General features: G+C 39.3%; 1 protein-coding gene across 3 annotated transcripts in view; it reads left to right on the top strand.

Moving 5' to 3' along the window:
* Positions 1-21,207, top strand: part of GRM5 (glutamate metabotropic receptor 5) — a 528,959-nt gene that overhangs the window by 502,902 nt on the left and 4,850 nt on the right. For 2 of the 3 annotated variants that reach the window (XM_029915032.1, XM_029915031.1), the window contains exons 9-10: positions 5,447-5,542; positions 21,042-21,207. The exon at positions 21,042-21,207 is cut by the window's right edge and continues 4,850 nt beyond it. In XM_029915032.1, the coding sequence (XP_029770892.1) occupies positions 5,447-5,542; positions 21,042-21,207 (262 nt within the window). The remainder of the gene's footprint in view (positions 1-5,446; positions 5,543-21,041) is intronic. The other variant, XM_029915033.1, reaches the window with a different exon arrangement.

The raw sequence follows: 21,207 nt of genomic DNA, 5'->3' as shown, positions 1-21,207 counted from the left end.
TATTCTCTGGTGGTTTGTTGGTTTGTTTCATTTCTGCTGTTTTTCTATAACACTGAAAGGAAAAATCTTTGTACAGAAGCCTTTGAGCTTCTGTTGAATTATTTCCTTAGAATAAGTTCCTATGACTAGAATTACTGGACCAATATAGCTGATTCTTTACATTTTAATTGCTTATTTGCATTGCTCCCCCACCTGTCAACTTTTACCTTCCTTTCATTTTATACAGGATCAGGGCAATATGTTCCCTGGCAGCTTCTCAAATTCTTTCCCAACTTATGTTCATTTCTGACATTAGTTTCTTGGGCTATTAATCATGCTTATTTCTTTTGTTTTTAATCTGAAATCTCTGAGTGAATCAACTTGACATTGCAAGTCTGGACACAAGCTGTTTTTCTGGATAGGGAGACCACAAGATCTGCCAGAACAAGTAGTAAACCATTTGAATATATTAACTTGCCTACAGACACATGGAGGGCAGAAGGAGGAGACTGAAGTAGGGAATGATTTCATAATCATGAACTAGATTTGGCCTTACTCCTTCCCTCTCAAGGGAAGATCGGTAAGAACTTCCCTTCTGTTTTCATCTAGTATTCTCCCCTGAGCAATCTGACCTGAAAGGTTGACTTGGGACTTCCTTTGGCTCTCTTTGTAACCCTTGAGAGTTGTTGGAAAGGTCTACCACCTCATCCCATCTTCTGATATCACAGGGTCTCCCATACATCAACACTGATTGACAGTTGTTCTCAGCAATGCCTCTCTGACTTTCAGGTTTTTGTGTATTCCTTTGTAGGTAAACTCCAGTCAGAGGACTGGCAGTCTATTTCCATGTTAGCAACAGGCCTGGTGGGTGATCTGTTCTACTTGGCCATTGGGTAGTCAAATTTGACCTTTGAAAAAAATAGGTTTAATTGTGCCCAAAGTCCAGCTGCATTAAGTACACACTATTCTATTCACATATGGCATTTTCAGTCCCTCAATTGGGTTATCATATTATTTAAATAAGGTTTTTTTTTTCAGCATAAAATGAATTTAAGAAGTGAGGTGTTCATAAAAAGCATGGTGTTTGGAGGTAAAGCATGTGTTTTCTCACCCCATTTCTGTGACCATTTGTGGAGACTTAGCCAGATGGTGAATCTTTTTGAGCCACAGGTTCTTCTGAAGGATGAGAATAATAATTACTCAGTTTGTTGTGAGAATCAAATGGTACAGGAAAATTTTTCTACAATATTGTAGAAGCTTTTCAAACACGTACCATAGTTTCTCCCCTTACATTATCACCATCAGGATCCAAAATTAGGATAGTCCTAAAGATAATGTGGCAAAAAAAATCTGGAAAATAAAATGCAAAGGGTTGCACTCTGCCTCATACATTTTTAAAATTAGAAACTATGTTTTTGGATGATTGCTAAAGATGTTACCTATGGGCAGGTGTTTTATCTGAACTTTGTCTAGAGCCCAAAAACTGAGGGAGGGCTGGTGTTAGAGAAACCCACATGGGAAAAGAGTTGGATATTTCCAAAACTGTTTTAAAGGTCCCTACTGGTATGGAGGGGAAATAGAAACAATGACTGAAAACTAAAACAGAAACACTCGGTCTAAGGCCAGGGAGGGAAAGGGAAAACTATGAAACAAAACCTGGCTCCAAAAGATGCTAAAGGCAGCCTCAAATATGATGGCACCTAGAAGAGAATCCCAAAATCATCACAGCCAGGACCACTTTTACATCGGTCTATAACTGGACTAGGTAAGGGATGTGCACATAGGGACACAACTATGTATTCTTTATTTTGTTCTTCTTGATGCTTTCTTAGTCTAGTGACAGGAAAGGTAACTGAGGAAAATCTTTGGTAAATACATGCACAGCATTGCCAATTCTACAAACATGTGACCAAATGCTTTATGAAAGTACTAATAAGTGCTATGACTTAATGATAGTGCCCATGAGTTCATCAGTTTGAAAATGTAACACTAAACCTATAGTAACTAGTTATTTTGAGTTCCGGGACTCAATTCCAGTGTGAATGTGTTGAGGGTGTGGGTACTTCCCACACCAACAAGCAATTCTCTTGACCAGCTGGCTGTCCTATAATTCAACTCAATTCTGGTGCTATCAACCTTGGAGATCCCACAGTTTAAAGGTTCAGTCCTACAAGATTGCCCCCCGCCCCCTCCTCTTCAGATGCCAATTACAAGCCCAGGGTATCACTTGTGCTTCTGAGTGAACGCTGTAGACTGGACGTTCTAACAACCTCCTCCTTCAACTTCTAAGCCAGTTGTAAGTCAGGCTGTTACCTATATTTTTCACCAACTGGCAATAAACTAGAGATTCTCATGACCCTTTCCTCAGGTTCAAATAATTTCCTAGAGTGGTGCACAGAACTCACAGAAACGTTTTAGTTACCAGAGCACCGGTTTATTGTAGGATATAACTCAGGAGCAGCCAAATGGAAGAGAAACATAGGGCAAGGCATATGGGAAGGGACATGCAGCTTCTATGCCTACTCCAGGCACACCACACTCCCAGCATCACCTTGTGTCCACCAACCCAGAAACCTTCCACACCCATCCTTTGGACTTTTATGGTGATTGAACTCAGTCCCCAGCCCCTCCCCCCTCCCTGGAGGACAAAGGGGTGGGATTGAAAGTTCCAATGCTCTAATTACATGATTGGCTCCTCTGGCCACCAGCCCCACCTTAAGTGCTTTGGGAATCACCTTATTAACATAACAAAAGGCATCTTTATGACTTTCAACACTTAGGAAATTCCAAAGCTTTGGGAACTCTGAGCCAGGAACAGTGGAAGAAGACCAAATATATAAAAGAAATATATATATTCTCATATATATTTAGTCATTTATAGTATCTATATTTGGTCATCTAAATAACCAAATATATATCTTTCTTATAAATCACCACATCCCACTGGTTATGACTATGATTAGCATAGATTCCAATAATTAACGGTGCTGTCTATAACATGGTTATAAGGGCCGATTGTTTAGGTGTTCTCTAAATGTAGGTTATTGAGAAAACAATCTTTTATTTTACCCAGTCTATCTCCCTCTTTTTCTTCTTATTCAAATGTAACTCCTTAAAAACTCTCCTACTTTTTTATATACAATAGTGTGTATAAAAAGGAACAATATTTAAAAGAAGACAAATGATTAGATAAGACTAAAGCATTTGTTAGTAACTTGCTTTAGGGTCTTCATAAACACACAGAGAGAGAGAGAGAGAGAACTTACAAATATCCAAAGCAAAAGGACTAAACAACCTTAAAAATTCTTAGACTCAGTCTTTGTATGAGGAACTAACCAAAGTAAGGTAAGACATAGGAAGATTTCACCTTCATAGAATCTAAAACATAATTCAAAGTGGTTGACATGATACGACTTACATAAAAAGAAATTCTGAGCTTAAACAGGCTAATTTATTCACTCAGAGATACTGTCTAGAATTTACATTCTTCTAATCTTCTGGGCCACCATTTTTTAGAATGTTGGCTTAGCTTCTCTCAAGCCTGCAACATGGTTGTAGCATTGCCAAGTACTACACCAATCAACTGTCCATAGCAAAAAGAGACCATGGCTTCCAAGTGTTTTCTTGCCAAGAGTAAAAAGAAAATAAAAACAAAACACTGTTCTTAGAAATCTCCAGAAGACCCTCTTTCATGATCATTGGCTGAAACTTATAAACAACATATTGACTTCTTCCCTTCTTTCTCCCACTGCACTGTGAGTTCTGTGAGGCAGGACCTGTCGATTAGTTATTAGTTATCTCTATATTTCCAGACTAAAGTTCATTGCCTAGAATTAAATGGATTTTCAACTAATGTCTGTTGAATAAAGTAATCCATTCCATCCATTTGGCTTGATTTAATGATCCATTTTTATTCAAATACTAAATACTTTTAACACCTTAGAAAAAAAGAAAATTTAGAGAGAGGCCTCTATCCAGGACTAATAATGATTTTGCTTTTGTTACATTTTTTAAATTTAATATTAATTTTTAGGCAGCAAGAAAAGAAACTTAGGGCAAAAATGACTATACCACAGGTAAGCAAGTCTTCTGATACTAGGTCACTTTATCACAGCCTGTTGAATACCAGGGGTTGGATGAAGTGGCATCATATTAGGCTCCAGCTTGAGAGGGGAAAAGGCAATAAACCTTAAAAGTCTTGACCACTGCAAGCTCTACCAACAGTCATTCTCTACCAATGAGACTTGTGACTTTAGTCAAGCCAGTTAAGCAAGTCAGTGTCCTCCCATGGCAATGAACACACAGTACCCTCTGTAATTAGCCACGGGCTTAAACTGATGGATTAAAAAAGACGGTTTCTGTGAGAGCATGTTGGCTTTGAAAACTGTCATTCAAATATGAAGGCTCTTCTCAATTCACCATGTAGCAGACTAACACTGGGAATCTTATAACTCATTTTAGACAAAACATCTAGTACCTTCCAGGTGTGGTGAAATGCCACTTCTGATACAAAAGGGAGGTCTCCTCCACAATGCAGGCAGCCCAGTACTGACTGCTCAGATTCACCTTAATGGTTATATAAACCTCTTACATCCAAGAAATATCGCTTCTCTTTTAGCATCACCAGTCTCTAATATAATGCTCAGACATAATACCACACAATGAAGCTTTGTTAATGATAAGAACATTTTATTTTTTTTAATGTTTATTTATTTTGACAGAGAAAGGATGCATACTCTCACATAAGTGGGGAAGAGGCAGAGAGAGAAGAGGAGAGAGAATCCCAAGCAGGCTCTGTCAGCACTGAGCCCAGCATGGGACTCAATCCCACAATGCTGGGATCGTAACCTAAACTGAAATCAAGACATCCAACCAACTGAGCCATCCAGGGGCCCCAGAACAATTTAAAAAAATCATAATAAAAGGCAACATTACATTACAAGGACTAAAAGCATGGGTTCTAAACTTGGACTGTCTATGTTCAAAACCCTTGATCACTCTACTTACTCCTTACAATCTTAGGTTTCTTTTCTTCAGTAGAATGGATATGATAATAACAGAACCGCTGCCACAGGACTGTTGCCAGGATTAAATTCAGAGAAAATCCTAGCACCACGTCTCTTGCATAGTAAACACTAAATAAATTCGAATTTATTGATACTAATCTTTTTCTCAGAGGCTAGGAATTGCACTCCTTTGCCGTTGACTATTGGAGGTGATGAAATCACAGATTAATAGGCAATCTAGAAGGGTAGATCGTGTGTGGTTTAACAAGCAGTAACCCTGATGTGATGCATATACCATGACAAGCACCCAATAAGTCTTACAGGTCAGCCACTGCTGTGAAAAGCAGGAGCCTGTTTTAACACGGGACAACCATCTGCAGCCACAGCTCTCCCTCAGCCTGGCCAGTGAAGCACACAATCATATCTTTCTGTTTGCTCCTGTCCTTGTTCATGCTCACCAGGTACAAAGACAGGAGACTGGCCCAGCACAAGTCGGAAATAGAGTGTTTCACCCCCAAAGGGAGTGTGGGCAATGGTGGGAGAGCAACCATGAGCAGGTAAGCAAACCGTGAGTGGCCTGAGACGGTGTGAACTAAATGTACGCAAGCTACAGGAACAGGTGGCTCCCTGGTCTAGGTCCTTACTCCACCGTGCACCCCATGCAGTGTGTCCAGCTTGGGCCACCACTGGTTTTCTGTGTGTGTGTTTGGTTTGCAAAACCCATGCTGTCCTCGTGTGAAGTGACGGGAGCTTCCTGTCCCAGATGCTGCTGTCTCCCAGGGTTGTGTGCTTTGCATGTCTGAAGCCTTAGCTCACAGTCAGCTCTCCCATGAATTTCAACTTCTTGTTCAAATGCTTCTGGAGTTTGCAAAGTGGAAGAGATTGGAGGAAATTCATGTTTCAGGACTATCTGATCAGTTGTCAAAACAAATGCAAAAGCCTAGGACTGGTTCTGAGGGAAGGACTTCAATGAGGGAGGATTCCAGCCTGATCCCAGACAAACCTGGGAATTAATCTGACTTTTTTCCTGTGGAACATCATCTGACAGCCAAGGGCAAATAACAAGGCCAAACTAGCGAGCTGTAGAGGCAAGAGGCTTTTCATGAACTGAAATCAGGAAAGCTAGTCCTCCTCTGGCTACCATAGCTTTGCAGCTCCTTTATTTCTCTGTGTTCGGTGGCAAACACCCCCTGTCGCTGCGCTGTGCATGTTCCCTCATACCAGGCACCCCCAACTGAGCAGTGCCCCAGTAATCTGGGTTATTTAGAACTCTAAGCATCAACTACGCTGTGTTGCATGAAATGAACGTGCTTTATTGCATGGGACCGGGTTTTAAGAAAGGGACTCTGGAGAAAAATACTGTTAAGATTGGCATTAAATGGGTGCAGAATGCTGGAGCAGCCTTGAGCTGGGGAATCACTCACCGTGAACTAACTCTCCATGCCTAACTTGTGGCATTTCCCCATCCACCTGTGGTACAAAACTGTGGAAGGGAAGCTCTTGCACAGAGGCTAGAGGAAAGGAAAAGTGAAGAAAGTACAGTGTGTACATGTGTGTGCATGTCCTGAGGGCAGAGCCCTAGATCCAGCTGCATAGCCAGAAGATAATCCTGTTGAATCCTGTTAAACTTTCACCCCAAACATTGTATTTGCTTCCTCAGTAGTTGGCCCCCTCTGGTTTAAGAATGGTGTCTAACTTTCTCCAAGGACAACCGCACTGCACAACTTCTGGGGGGGTATAATTCATGTTGCAGTCTGTGAAAGTGGTGCACCAAACTGTGCAGCATAGTCTGACCAATCATTTATAGCAGCCTTGAATGAAAGGCTGGCCCACTTTGTCCGTGGCTCCCAGAGACAAGGCAATGAGAGTATGTATACCTGTGTGGGCATATGTGTATGCACATTAGTGTATTTGATGCCCTTATGCCCATGATGCCTGTACATAGCCATGTTTGGATCTCAGTGTGTTTGAAAGATAACCCTCAATGGCTCATTCTGTGGGGGTAACTCAACAGACTGCCATTGGGCCTACTGGTTTCCTTCCATTCAGATATGACAAAGTGCCATAATTCCTGTCCTTGAAAAATCAAACAGCACTGGAGTTGGCTGGACAAGGTGAAAATGACTGTATCAAATGTGTTATATTGCTAGAGATTGTAGCATCAGAGTGACTTCTGATTCGAAGCAATTGTTTAGGACTGGACTTCCCAAATTTGGCTCCCTACCAAACATACTGAGACAAAATATGTTTCCTAATTTGTTTAAATTTACCCAGTCCATAAACCGATATTTTAGAATAATCCATTTGTCTAGGAGTTGATGTAGAGCTATTCTGCCATGCATTGCTCTTGGGAGTGTTTAGTCAAGGCTTAGAACTCTCACATCTGATCAGCCCAGTGATTAGATTTGCTTAAGACTGTCTTGATTGAGAATGGTAAGAAGGAGACAGCAGACAATGGGACACAGAGGGAAAGGGGACTCCAGATCATCCAGATCAAGCTTTCCTGGATCAGGTCCAGATCTACAGAGATAGCAATTCAACATATCTACACGAAGAATAGTCCAAGTTTTTCTATAGTAGCAAGATAATAGTTACCTTCACTTCCTCACTTGTTTGGATACAGCCAAGGTAAGGACAAGGCTTATTACACCCTGGTGAAGCACAGGGGACTACTGCATGCAATAGTAAGAATAGTTCTGTTGGAATGACCAACCTCAGCCCCACTGATAAGCATAATTCATTGGGAATAAATGGTCTTCCCTTCCTTCTTTTTCATCCTTCCCATTTCTTTAGCATTAAATAAAAACTGATGGAAGAAAGTGAAAGTGAATGGGAGGGAGAGGGAGTCCTTCAGTGTTTTAGAAGAGATTTCCATTAGGGAAAAGAAAAGCCTCACAACACATAAAAGGAGAGGCCAAAATGTCTAAGAACATCAAATATTATTTTCCAACTTCGTATTTGTTTACAAAAATACACACATACACACACACATGAAGACATTTATCCAGGAGAAATAAGTTTCTTTTTAATTTGCTTTTATTGTTTTTGTATTTATTTATTTTGAGAGAGAGAGAGCGAGAGAGAGAGAGAGAGAGAGAGAGAGGGAGAGAGAGAGAGAGAGAGAGAGAGAGAGAGAGAGAGAGAGAGATTCCCAAGCAGGCTCCACACTGTCAGCACCAAGCCTGATACAGAGCTCAAATTCATGAACCAAGAGACCATGACCTGAACCAAAATTAACAGTTGGATGCTTAACACACTGAGCCACCCAGGCACCCCGGTTTATTTTTTATTTTTTGAGAGAAAGAGAGAGAGCACATGCACATGCAAGGAAGGGAGGAGGAGAAGGAGAGAATCTTAAGCAGGCTCCATTCTCAGCCCAGAGCCCAACACAGGGCTCAATCTCAAAACTATGAGATCATCATCTGAGCTGAAATCAAGAGCTGTATGCTCAACCAACTGAGCCACCTAGGCACCCCAGGAGAAATAAGTTTAAAAATTAAGAGAAAAGATATCAAAGAGGAAACAACTACAACATAAATGATTTCTAAATAAGAGGTTAGACAAGTTCATCCCACTTTGCTCCCTGTGGAATTGAATGGAAGGTCTGGGGAAAGAAAAACTATACAAGTTTTACAGATACTTTTAGTATCCACTGATGAGGCCCTCTTTCTTGTCAGCTCTCACTCTTCCCCCAAGTTGCTTCCCAGAGTCATAGTCAAGCACATTTACTCTGCAAACATCTGGACTGGATCTCTGGCCATAACCAACCAACCAGCCCCAGGGAGGGGCCGAGGGAAGCTCAAACCACCACAGAAAACCAGGAATGTGTCCCTGAACCTCATTTACCTGTTTTCTGTGCTGAAGCTATAGACAGGACAGGACCTGGTGAATTCATGCCTGAGGTAACTCTCCTTCCAGAGCCAAGTTACCAGGAGAAAGAGAGAGTTTTACAGTGCATGTAGCCCTAAGGCAGAACACTATTATCTTCCCTGAAACAATGACAGAGCCTTAAAGACAGTCCATCCCTTCCCCCTTCTCCCTCCACCCCCACATTTGGAAAAATCTAAGAACATCCTATGTATCCATAGCACACTAGGTTCCTGAAATATTATGTTGTTGTTTTCTTTTTATGTGAATTTTTTTCCTTCCATCTGAATCTAGCATAACTCATCCTCTTTTTGTATTTTCACAGTGGACAGTCTAAGTGTGTTTTCAGAGCAGAGACCTCCTGATTGCAGAAGTAAAAGAGAGTCCTAAATAGGGAGGTGTTCTAAGAACTGGAAATCTCTAAACCCTGTTATTGTGTGAGTTCATACTGAGACGGTCCACCTCAGGGATGGCTAAAACCTCAACAATGAATGTTATTATCTCCTGCCTCAGCAGGGCCATTCCATCAGAGTGATCACTGGAGTCTGCGTTCTGAAGCACTCCTGTATCCCATGAGGGGGAAGCACAGACACCCTGAGCCTCCCAGTCTCTCTTTGAAAAAGAACTCCCTAATCAAATGAAATAGAAAGATCTACAGTCCCCCATCAGAGCTTGAAGGGAGGAAGGCGGTACAGGGTTATTTTTATTGTTGCAAAGTCATGATATCAGTTAGGTGGGGTGTTAAACCCCCAATCACCTGAGTCACTGATTTTTACCTAATTGATGCAACATCTAATTTTAGTGGGTATAAATGTCTGCTAGAGCCTTTAGACAATCTAGTTACAGTGATGTCATTCATAATCACCAAGAACTCAGATTTCAAAAGCAACCCCAAACTGCGATGTCTGTGTTAAGATTGTTTTGCCTTTCATCAATTCAATGATTTCCTCCTTCATGTTATGCTCACTTATTAAGCACCTACCATGAGCCAAGCACTTACACAACTTGGAGATAAATAGATGACCAAGACTTGACTAATGCCCTTGCAAATCTGTAGTCCACCGGGGGACAGAATCCGGAAAACTGATCATTACAATGCAGCAGAAATCCCTGTCCCACAAGAACATGTATGTGTCCAATTAAATCCTCATTTGATATCAGAAACTACAGCTTATACCAGTGCAAACAGAATTAGGAGTAAGATAAACAAAACAATATTAACCTGAAGTGAGTGTTCAGAAAGGAATGTACACAGTTTTATATAAAATTCAGAGCCACCGAAAAGTAAAGTTTTTCTTTTTAGTATGAAGCCAGATAGTTTCATAATAATAGGACTACTGCAGTAGTCTTCTCTTCATCCCTCCCCAAAGTCAGTTTCATATTAATGTTCTACTTTATACTGAGAGATGTTCTAAAACAGGTAACAGTTACTACCATAGCTATAATTACTATGCATCAGAGACTGTAGCAGTCCCTTCCCATTGGCTATGCACTCAATTCTCCCAAGAATGATTTTTCCATAGTGCAGATGAGGAAAATGAGGTCCAGAAATATTAAATAACCTAATATTAGAATGATTTAGTGAAAATTCTGAAATCAAAGTCTTTAAAGCCTGGTTGCAACACTAGCCAGTGTGACCTTGAGGTGCCATTTTACCACCTTAATCTCCATTTTCTGTAAAATGAAGATAATAATACAGCATTCCCCTTACTATATAATCCTGTGAAAATTAAATGAGATAATGCAATCACAGCATTTAGCAGACTGTGTGGCACACAGAAAGCATTCAATAGATTCTATTATTATTACTGTTACCAAATCTTACTGCCATGTTCCCTTTAGGAGGATAATACCAAAATAAGGGCAAACTATTTCACAGAGCTGAGTGCTCTGTAAACCTGAATCACTACTTGATCCAACTCTATGTTTAATGAGTCATTTTGAACTGATTCTTCAACATAAGGATTATTTATTTTTTTAAATGTTAACTCATCACTTATTATGCATAAGGCTCTATGCTTCATACTGGACAAAGATCTATGAAATAGAATTTCTACACCTAACAATTTTTTGCCATTATACTTCACATGCCTTCTAAGGGGAGATTATGCTTTTATGATACTATGTCTTCTGTACTCCTAGAATCAGTAGCCATTGGAAAGACATAGGCTTTAGTATCATACACAGAAAGATTTTACACCTTAATATTTTCTACCTTTGTACACACAAATCCCATGAATCTCTGTAAGCATCAGCTTTATAATCCATTAAATAGATATGGTGTTGACAACTGCCTCACATATTATTTTGAGGAATTAAAAATAACATGTATATGAAAACACATAGAATTGATATTTTAAAGTAGTAAAAAATAAATGAGGAGATCAGATATACATCAGAAGGCAGCATATTGCAAACAAAAGACAAAAGTAAATATTAATCAGGAGCATCTGTTATTTTTTGTATGCACCTACCTAATTAATTTTATAAGAAACCAGAGAAAGATTCCTGTCATCTGTGAGGAATCAGGAACATGGACATAAACAAGAGAATAGTGTATAGGATAAATGTAAGAAGCTGTTTGAATACTAAAAGAATACAATTTCTTTTTTATTGAGATATAACTGACATATAAACTTGTATTAGTTTTAGGTGTACAACATAATTATATGAGATATATACATATATATCTCAAAATGATCACCACAATAAATTTAGTTAACATCCATCATCACACATCTACAATTATTTTCTTGTGATAAGAACTTTTAATATCCTTTCTCTTAGCAACTTACAAATATACAACACAGTATTATTAACTATGGTCACCATGTTGTATATTAGATCCTCAGGACTTACTTATCTTGTAACTAGAAGTTTGTACCTCTTAGATCTCTTTGCCCATTTCACATACCACCTGCTCCCTCCTCCATCAACCACCAATCTGTTCTTGTATCTATTAGTTCAGGGGTTTTCGATTCCAGGTATACATGATATCATGCAATATTTGCCTTTCTCCGTCTGACTTATTTTACTTATCACTTATTTTACTCACCACAATGCCTTCACATTTCATCCACATCATTCATTCTGTAACAAATAGTGAGATTTCCTTATTTTGGAAATGGCTGAATAATATTCCATTTGTGTATTCACACACACACACACACACACATACATCTCACATTTTCCTTATCTGTTCATCTGTTGATGGACACTAAGGTTGTTTCTGTGTCTTGGATATTATAAATTACGCTGCAGTAACCATGGAGTATAGATACCTTTTTAAGACAGTGATTTCATTTCCTTTGGATAAATACTCAGAAGTTGAGATTGCTGGATCATATGGTAGTTCTATTTTTAATTTTTTGAGGAACTTCCATATTGTTTTCCATACTGGTTGCAGCAATTTACATACCCACCAATGTTGTGCAAGGGTTCTCTTTTCTCCACATCTTTGCCAATGCTAATTATTTCTGTCTTTTTGATTCTAGCAATTCTAATAGGTGTGAAGTGATATTTCATTGTAGCTTGCATTTTCTGACGATTAGTGATGATGAGCACCTTTTCATCTACCTATTGGAAATTTGGATGTCTTGTTTTTAATAAAATGTTCAAAAGGGACACATTTTGTCTACTCATCCATCAATAGACATTTACGTTGTTCCACAGCTTTGCTACTATGAATAAAGCTGCAGTGAACATGGTAGCGTTAATCCCTCTTTGAGATCCTTATCCTAATTCCCTTGGATACATACTCAGAAATGGGATTGCGGGATTATATGGCAATCTATTTTTAATGTCCTGAAGAACTTCCATACGGTTTTCCACAGTGGCTGCACCAGTTTGCATTCCCACCAACAGTGCACAAGGGTTCCTTTTTATCCACATCCTCACCAGTATTTGTTATCTTTTAACAGTTATTATCTGTCCTGACATGTGTGAAGGGATCACATTGTATTGTGCACTAAAAATTAAAGTAAGAGGGTAGGTTTCATGTTAAGTGTCTCTCCCATAAGGAAGAGAGAAAAAGAATGTGTGTATGTGTGTTCAGCATCTGAAGTATCTCAAAGGGAATAGGACTGGGGGGAAAATCCTCTAATCTTTGTTGAAACACCTCAACTAAAGTGTTGAACTTACATCTCAGTATGAGAAGTAGTTTAGTTTGAGGTTTGAGTCTGGGTTACTCAATTTTGAATTTTAAAAAAATGGCGTAACTTGAGAAAGAATAGCTGTGATGATCCAACAAAATGCCTCTTCTTGGAACATGCTCTACATCCTTTGTTAGATGCTTTCTCTCTTTGGCGATGTGGGGGAAGAAGTAGCTGTACTAGAACCATTGGGCACTTGAGTAAGCCACTCCAAATGGATTGTGACATGTTGAAAAGTCCTCCTGTTAAACCAAAGACTAGTTAAAATAGAGCTAATGGTTCTCCTCCCACAAAGACTTCATTGAAGACTGATTGTCTAGTTAGAGATGTTCTCTGGGGGAATTCTCAGAGAAACAAGCAGCCCCTGCTCACTCGCAGCTACTTAAAAGGGAGGCGAAAGTCCATCTCATCAGGTTGTTGGAAGGGTTTCAAGGTGTTGAGCATGTGGAATTACCTTCTCTGTCATATATGCAACACATAAATATTAATTGGATTTTGTTTATCCATGTTATTTTAACATCTCAGTCTTTAAGGCCCCGTTAATCTCCACTTTATTTGCAAATCCTTCCTTGAAACTTCCTTCCCCAGTGAGCAACCTTTTGTCTAAATTCCTCTAATACCAAGGACAAATGTCTTTTCCTTCACAATAGTTTTAGAATATCACTATATTTCTTTCCATCCTCATTTTTTCCACACCTGTTAGCATCTTAACACTGTGTCCCTGCACTAATAAAACAGCTTCTTAAATCTACCCTGGACACCACTATTTTGCTTGTGTCAATCTTCTTGGCTCCTTATTGCCTAAAGGACTAATTAACTTAACAGATATTAATTAGGCCTTAACATATTCCTGAAGTAGAACCAGGACTGTGGCCAGACAAGCAATAAGGTCAATGGATGAGGCTGCAATGAGGATTTAAAGAAAGTTATGGCATGATTCCTACAGTTAATTGTTTTTGTTGAGCTTGAAAAGTACCAAATACATAAAATATTAAGTAACAAAAAATAATTCTTGCAGTTGAAGAATAATATAGAAAAGAAATAATGAGTATTTATTTATATATTAATTTATTTATAAATCAAGCATGTGTATTTCATATATATCTAATAATTAGACCATCTCTCTAGTCAACTATGTTAGACCATCTATCTATTCCAGAAATTAATAAGTCCAAGATTAATTACAAATTAGTTATTAAAATAACAAAAGAAAGCAAAAGAAAGAAGAATTTTTATATCAGACAAAAATGTCCAAACTCTATTTCTGATGCTTAACTTCTCCATCCCCACCTAGTCAAACTGGACTACTGGTTATCCTGGAATATCCTTGTGGATTCCTGAATCTATGTCATTACTATTTTTCCTGGATAGCAATGCCTACTGTTCTTTTTGGAGTTTGCCATAATCTACTAATTTTTCAAGGTGTAGATTCAATCTGTCTCTTGTGTGCAAGCACCATTCTCTGGCCACTCCCCTCCTGCTAGAAAAAGTTTCTTCTTCTTGTGAAGTTTTGAATTCCTTGTGATATGTACTCTGTGGTTACCCAGTGAACTACTTACTCCCAAGCTCTACAATCTCTCACTTTTTGCCCATAGCAACTTTCCACTTGTCCATCTACTTCCTCATTTCAAGGTCCCAGGAAAAAGAAAAATAAGCCTATGAGTAACTCATATTGCTAGCCTTCTATGTGTATCTTTTCTCTTGCTCTTTTTGAAGGAAGTCTAATATCAGCTAACTCTCCACCACAGTATCAAAAAGTACTGAATAAGAAGGGTGGCTCAGTCAGTTAAGCATCTGACTTCAGCTCAGGTCATGATTTCACAGTTTGTGGGTTCAAGCCCCATGTCAGGCTCTGTGCTGACAGCTTGGAGCCTAGAGCCTGTGTCAGATTGTGTTTCTCTCTCTCTCTGCCCTTTCCCTAACTCATGCTCAGTCTCTATCTCTCTCAAAAGTAAATAAACATTTAAAAATTATTTAGAAAGTACTGATGAATCACAATCACTTCCAAAGGTATCACATATCATTTATTACCAATATTAGTAGAAATGCCAAAATTTGCAAAATAGTGCAGTTAAGGTTATTCTCAAATTTACACCATTCTCTTTTAGTGGTATTCCAAAATAAGTCAGAGAGAAAATAAGTGGGCTACATAAACATAGGACAACTGTCTTTTACCAGATCACACCATAGGAGAAAAAAAGAGAGGCTAAAAATTGCCATATAATATTTACTTATATGGTTGTAAGTTTCAATTGCCTTCATCACTGGGCATCCAGTCATTATCTTTGACAAATATAAGTGCTTGATCAACCTGTGCTATTTGAGGTAAAGACCAAAGAGTGATAAACAGTGCTTTTTTGAGACCTCAAAATAGATGATTAAGAAGTACAAAGACATGGTACTAGGGAATATAAATCAATGACTAACATATCTACTTAAAAATGCATATCATCACCAGAAAACATCTGAGGGCTTCTCTTCCATGAAATAAGGACAGCTCACTTCACAAAGCAAAGATGGATGCTGTACTGTCATGAAAAATGGAATTGGAAATCATGAGACAGTATTGGTCCCAGTTACCAATTTCTAACTGCTTAACTTTGGGTAAATCACCTATCTCACTGAGCCTCAATTTTCTTATTTTTGGAAGGAGGACAAAGACATTGATCCTATCTACCTTTGACAATCAGTGTTCCTAAAAGTACTTTATAAAGCACTATGCAAATATAAGGTGATATTGCTTCAATTACTGTGTCTTTGGTAGGTAATTCATTTCCATTTACTCAAGTGTTTTTGTCTGTACATATATTTCTAATGCATATCCCATCATGGTAATTTAAATTTTTTTTGTCAGCAAGATAGCTATTTATATCCATTTATGCTTAACTGGGGAAATTTATATGGATGATTCTGCCATTTTTTATATATTACAGTGTGTTTCTCAATGTAATTGTCATAATCAAGTTGTCAGATTTTAGGCAAGGCTCAGAAAGAACTTATTCCACCTAATTTAGAATGTCTGGATATAAACAATATTCAATTCCCCATTATCTTTTAAAAACTTTATTTCCATACTTTGTAATTCAAAATATATTAATAAAAAGCTTAGGAAAATATATAGAAAATGGAACTGCAGTTGGAAATTTTCTACTTGTAATATTCTTAATTCATGAAATTCTTTTATTGGCCTAGTATGTTCTGAAATCATTCCAAAGACATATTTGCTAGTGACATTACAAACTTCAAAAATTTTTTTTAATATTTTTTGTATTAGAAAGCTCATAATCTTACTATTCCTCTCTCCTGGCTGTCACTGGGGAAAAAACTTCTGAGAATAAAGGTAGAAGCTGTCATTTTGGCAGACACAAACTGTAAACAAAAAAACAAACAAAAAACCTAACCCTAAAATAACATGATCAAAATGCACCCCTGCCCCAAGAAACAAAGAACAAGTCGTCATAGTAGAAAGAACATTCGATTACATAGTATTATATTTGATAAAGGGTTAATTGGTGCCTGGAAAGAGCACAAAGTTTTAATGGGTTGTTTGGGGTTTTTTGGCCAAATTGTCCTCCTTTCCAGGTATAGCAAAACCATCTGTTCTGTTTCTCTCCTCCACTCCTCTTTCCTCCTCCTTTTCTAATGCCCAAAATATTCAGTGGGGAAGGTCAAGTCTATAGACAGGGAAGGAAAAGTTTGCTTTTTCTTTATTTTTACCTCAGAGTTCTTAGGGAAAATGTATAATTCTGATGCTTAAAAAAAAAGTTCTCAGTAACAACAATAATGACAATAATAATAAAGATTTTACCGCAGTTGATTGAAGATTTGATGGTGAGGTCTGCAGAGGTACTATGCTTTATAAAGTACCCTCATGTGTACCACCATTTGGTTCCTCCCAGAAATTATGTGAGGCAAGCAGGGAGAGGTTTATTTCTTCCATTTTTTACCAAAGAACAAAGAGATTCAAAGGTGTTAAGTGATTGGCCCAACATCACTCAGGGCCATACCTTAAGCCCACATTCTGAGTCTACTATCCACACTGCCTTCATAAGCTTTTATCACTAGGAAGTTTCACTACACACACACACACACACACACACACACACACACACACACATATAAATTACAAAAAAGGAACAACTACTTCCTTTTTGATTTTCACAGTAGAGATAAAGATCTGTGTTTTTGTACTTAGTTAATGAAATATTTACTGAGTACTACTGATTGCAGTACATTGATAAAAAGCAGATTGATCCATAAGACAAAATAGAATTGACATTGAATTATTTTTTATTATTAAATTATTTTTAAAACTTAATTCTTCCAGAAACAATTCAGTATGAATTTTTTAAATCAAATTCATGTGTCCACTCAATTATTAGTTCAAAATATTATTGAGTCCATACTATGTTCTAGGCAATGCACTGGGTACTATGGATATAACAGGAAACAAAGAATCCTCTGACTGTACGTTGAGAACACTCCACCCAGCAGATTAGGTGGACATACAGAAAAGAGTTATTAAGTGCCTAATGCAAGGACTCTGGGAATCTAACCTAGTCAGGATGGGGTCAAGAGTGCCTCTTTTGGGGCTCCTGGGTGGCTCAGTCGGTTAAGCGTCCGGCTTCGGCTCAGGTCATGATCTCACAGTTTGTGGGTTCGAGCCCCGTGTCGGGCTCTGTGCTCACGGCCAGCTCAGAGCCTGGAGCCTGCTTCAGGTTCTGTGTCTCCCTCTCTCTCTGCCCCTCCCCTGCTTATGCTCTGTCTTTCTCTGTTTCTCAAAAATAAATAAAAAAACATTAAAAAAAAAAAGAGAGAGAGAGTGCCTCTCTCAAATAAAGGCAATTAAGGTAAAATCCAAAAAAAAAAAAAAGATAAGAACTTAGGCCAAAAGAAAGAAAAGACAGAGAGGAGGGAATACAATGAAAGCACTTCAGGAAGAAGTAAACTGTGGGAAAGGAATAATGTAGAATTTAGTGGAGTGGATGTGTTCACCAAGGAGACTATTTAGCATGGAAAAAAAAACACAGAGCAAACCCAATAGAACTCCAATTCGTGGTACAGTTGGTCAGGTTAAGGAGGAACAACCAAAAATATTTATGGCTTTACTACATATTTTACTTTGTACTGAATTCTGTTTCTCAACCAGAGCTCAAAACTATGAGTATACTATTTTTATTTTCTGAAATGTAATGTTCACATGGGATGCAAAAATTAATACTCTTAGATACTCTCTGCTTACAAAAAGCTTTCATCTATACAATCTCATTTAATCCTCACGACAGCCTTCACCAAATTATATACTCTCTGCTTTTTTACTAAGGCTTAGAGACTATTGTTTTCCAAGCATCCAGGATGGCAGATCCAGAATTAGAATCCAGATTTGAGAGTCCTTTGGCCAATGCACTTTCCAGGACACCACACGATGGTCCTTAAGAATGGTTAGCTTAAGAATCCTATCCGTCCATCAAATGCATATTAAGATCCTGTGTGTTAATGAATAAGATAGATTAGTTTCCTGTCTGTTTCCTGTGGAAATTACATTTTACTAATAAACAGATTGATGTCTTAAGTCAGGTTATTTTTTTCTTAAAAGTTTCCATTTATTTTGGAGGGGGGAAAAAGCCTTTCATGACCAAGGAATGAAATGAGGTAGTCACAGCTGGACTCCATTTCTCTGGTGTCTCCTATGTCCATTTCCATTGGTATTCAGATTGTTTGGTGCTCTCTCTTCCAAATGACCAGGGACACTACGAGCAAAGTCATGGCCAGGAAAAAGTCAGTACGTTTTGCAGACTAGCTGGTTAGGATAGTTTCCATCTCACACATTTATCCAAAGGCTTTTCCATCTGCTACCAAGTTTTCAGGCACTACTGCATGTGATTCCAAACACTGACATAATTAATACCCAGAGTTATGTTCCATCAAAACCTCTATGTTGGGAGCAAGAACTTTCCTAGAGTAGAGCTTAGTAGGGTAAATCCAGTCATGCTTCGAGTTTCTAGCCCAGGCTTTGTATTAAAAGTGGCCTCAGCAACCTGAAAGTCTCATTGTCCTTCCCAACATGCACGTTTCTTATCTTGCTGGTAGGAGAGAAAAGGGGTTGTTGGCAACCATCCTCCCAATCAAATCCCATAAATAGTCTGGCCCATTTCTTCTGTGCCATGTTCCAGAACTTAGTAGATACCTGGGAAGAAGAAAGTAATGCACTAAAAACATAAAAGGTGGCAGGTCAGGTTATTGCAAAATGTAGAAATAAACCCTGAAACTCTCCTGGAAAGGAAAGTTAGGTTGGCAGGGCCCATTCTGCTACCGCAGATGTACAGCAACCTCCAGACCCGGAAATAACAGATCATCCTTTGTAGGAAGAGGGGCAGGAGTGGAAGACAGATCACATTCCAGAATTCTAAAGGATACCAGGTTGCAAACTATTGGGTAGATTAAATGCAATGAGATTTCAGAAGCAGCAGCAGAAAATGGAAAACCACAAAGAGGAAAAGGGCAGATGAAGAAATGAGAAGCAGTATGGGAAAGAGACAGAAAGCATCCTGTAACAGGAGCTGCAGAAACAGAGATCTGTGATCACAGCAGTAGGGATCTCAGGCAGAGGGGATCTGGCAGTTGCAGTCTGGTAGCCCCAAGGCAGGTGAGCTCCAAATACAATTCAGCCCCCTGTCTGGCAAAGGCAGTTCAGCTCTCCAGCAAGGAGGCCAAGGGAGCAACGGGAACTTTCTGTTAAGGTTTCTTAGTTTGGGGATGGAGTGCTGATAAAATGCATAGATCCTTGGAACCCAAGGTAGATGATCAGAATCTTCTGGAGTCCTGCCTGGGCTATTTGACAAATACCCTAGATGAGTTTTAAGCATAATTAAGTTTAATCACCACTGGCTGAGATGATAAAATTGGGTGGCCAAAGCTTTCTGTCATAGACTCTCCAAGGTTATCTCTTGGTCACAGCATCTAGGGCAGAGCTGTCTGGAAAACCAGACCTCCGAGTTACAGAGATCTTGGATTCCTTTGTGATGAGAAATCACCCCAGGATATCACCATAGAACATCCCTGAAGGTCAGGCCACATTCTCTGATCATAAGTGAGGTTTCTGACAGAGAGTCTGTGGATTTAGAGGTTGTGTCATATTTAACGGTAAGGAGGACACAGTCAGGATCTGAGGCTAAGGCACCAATTATACCATCAGAGCAGCTTTCAGCCTTCATGGTGCAGGACCAAAAGGCACTGCTTAGGGAAAGGGAAAAGGGAGAGAAATGCCCCACGAAACCATGTCCATCAGGTAACACTCATCAAGACCCAAGTTGGAAAGCAATATGCTAGGTGCCAGAGGCAACATGCTCCCTCACAGAACTGTTATTCAAGTTTTAGGCCTAAACATAAATTTGTGAGAATATGGGTAAAGTAGAAAAGCTCTAATTGATTAGAACTTTGTATATGTGTTCCTTGGATTTCTATTTTACAGCAGATAAGGCAGACTAAAACCATGTTCAAAGTCAGGAGTTCAGACAGAAATCCCTAGCCAAATACACCAATCATTGGCTCAAAGAACAAAAACTGAACTGGAACCACGGTCCACTTCCTGGTAACCCTTGACTCGAACCCCTTCTCTGTCCTCTCATGTTTGTGTTGGTGAGTTGTCCTATTTCCAACGTTTCCTTTCAGAGGCCGTCCTGTATCAGGCGCTTGTGCACACTGCCGCCATAATGCAGGCCCTTCTGGGTTTGCAGCATAACCAGCTGCTGCTCAGAACTACTGCAGAATTGCCAATAAATACTCCTTGATCCTTACGACTATCCCCTCTGATACACCTTCATGGTAACGATAAACGGAAGGCCAATACAATACAGCGGACTTGCACTCAGTACCAGGAAACAAGCCACTTTCACGATCTCCTTCCACGGTGTCCTTTGACGCAGTGTTTCCTGAAAGAAAAGAAAAATCCTTCCCAACCCATAACCCCATAATTCGGCACTGGGAACCCGCTCCCCCAGAACCTCCGAGTCACCTCTGGTCTCCCTTCTCTCCGCAGTTCCAATGGAAAATCCGTCACATGGGCCCAGAACGAGAAGAGCAGCCGGGGGCAGCACCTGTGGCAGCGGCTGTCCATCCACATCAACAAGAAAGAGAACCCCAACCAAACGGCGGTCATCAAGCCCTTCCCCAAGAGCACCGAGAGTCGCGGCCTGGGCGCGGGC

This window comes from Suricata suricatta, chromosome 11 (genome assembly GCF_006229205.1).
Source record: "Suricata suricatta isolate VVHF042 chromosome 11, meerkat_22Aug2017_6uvM2_HiC, whole genome shotgun sequence".
NCBI classification, from domain to species: domain Eukaryota; kingdom Metazoa; phylum Chordata; class Mammalia; order Carnivora; family Herpestidae; genus Suricata; species Suricata suricatta.
The sequence above is the reverse complement of the archived record's forward strand: the minus strand, read 5'-3'. Positions and strand labels throughout refer to the sequence as shown.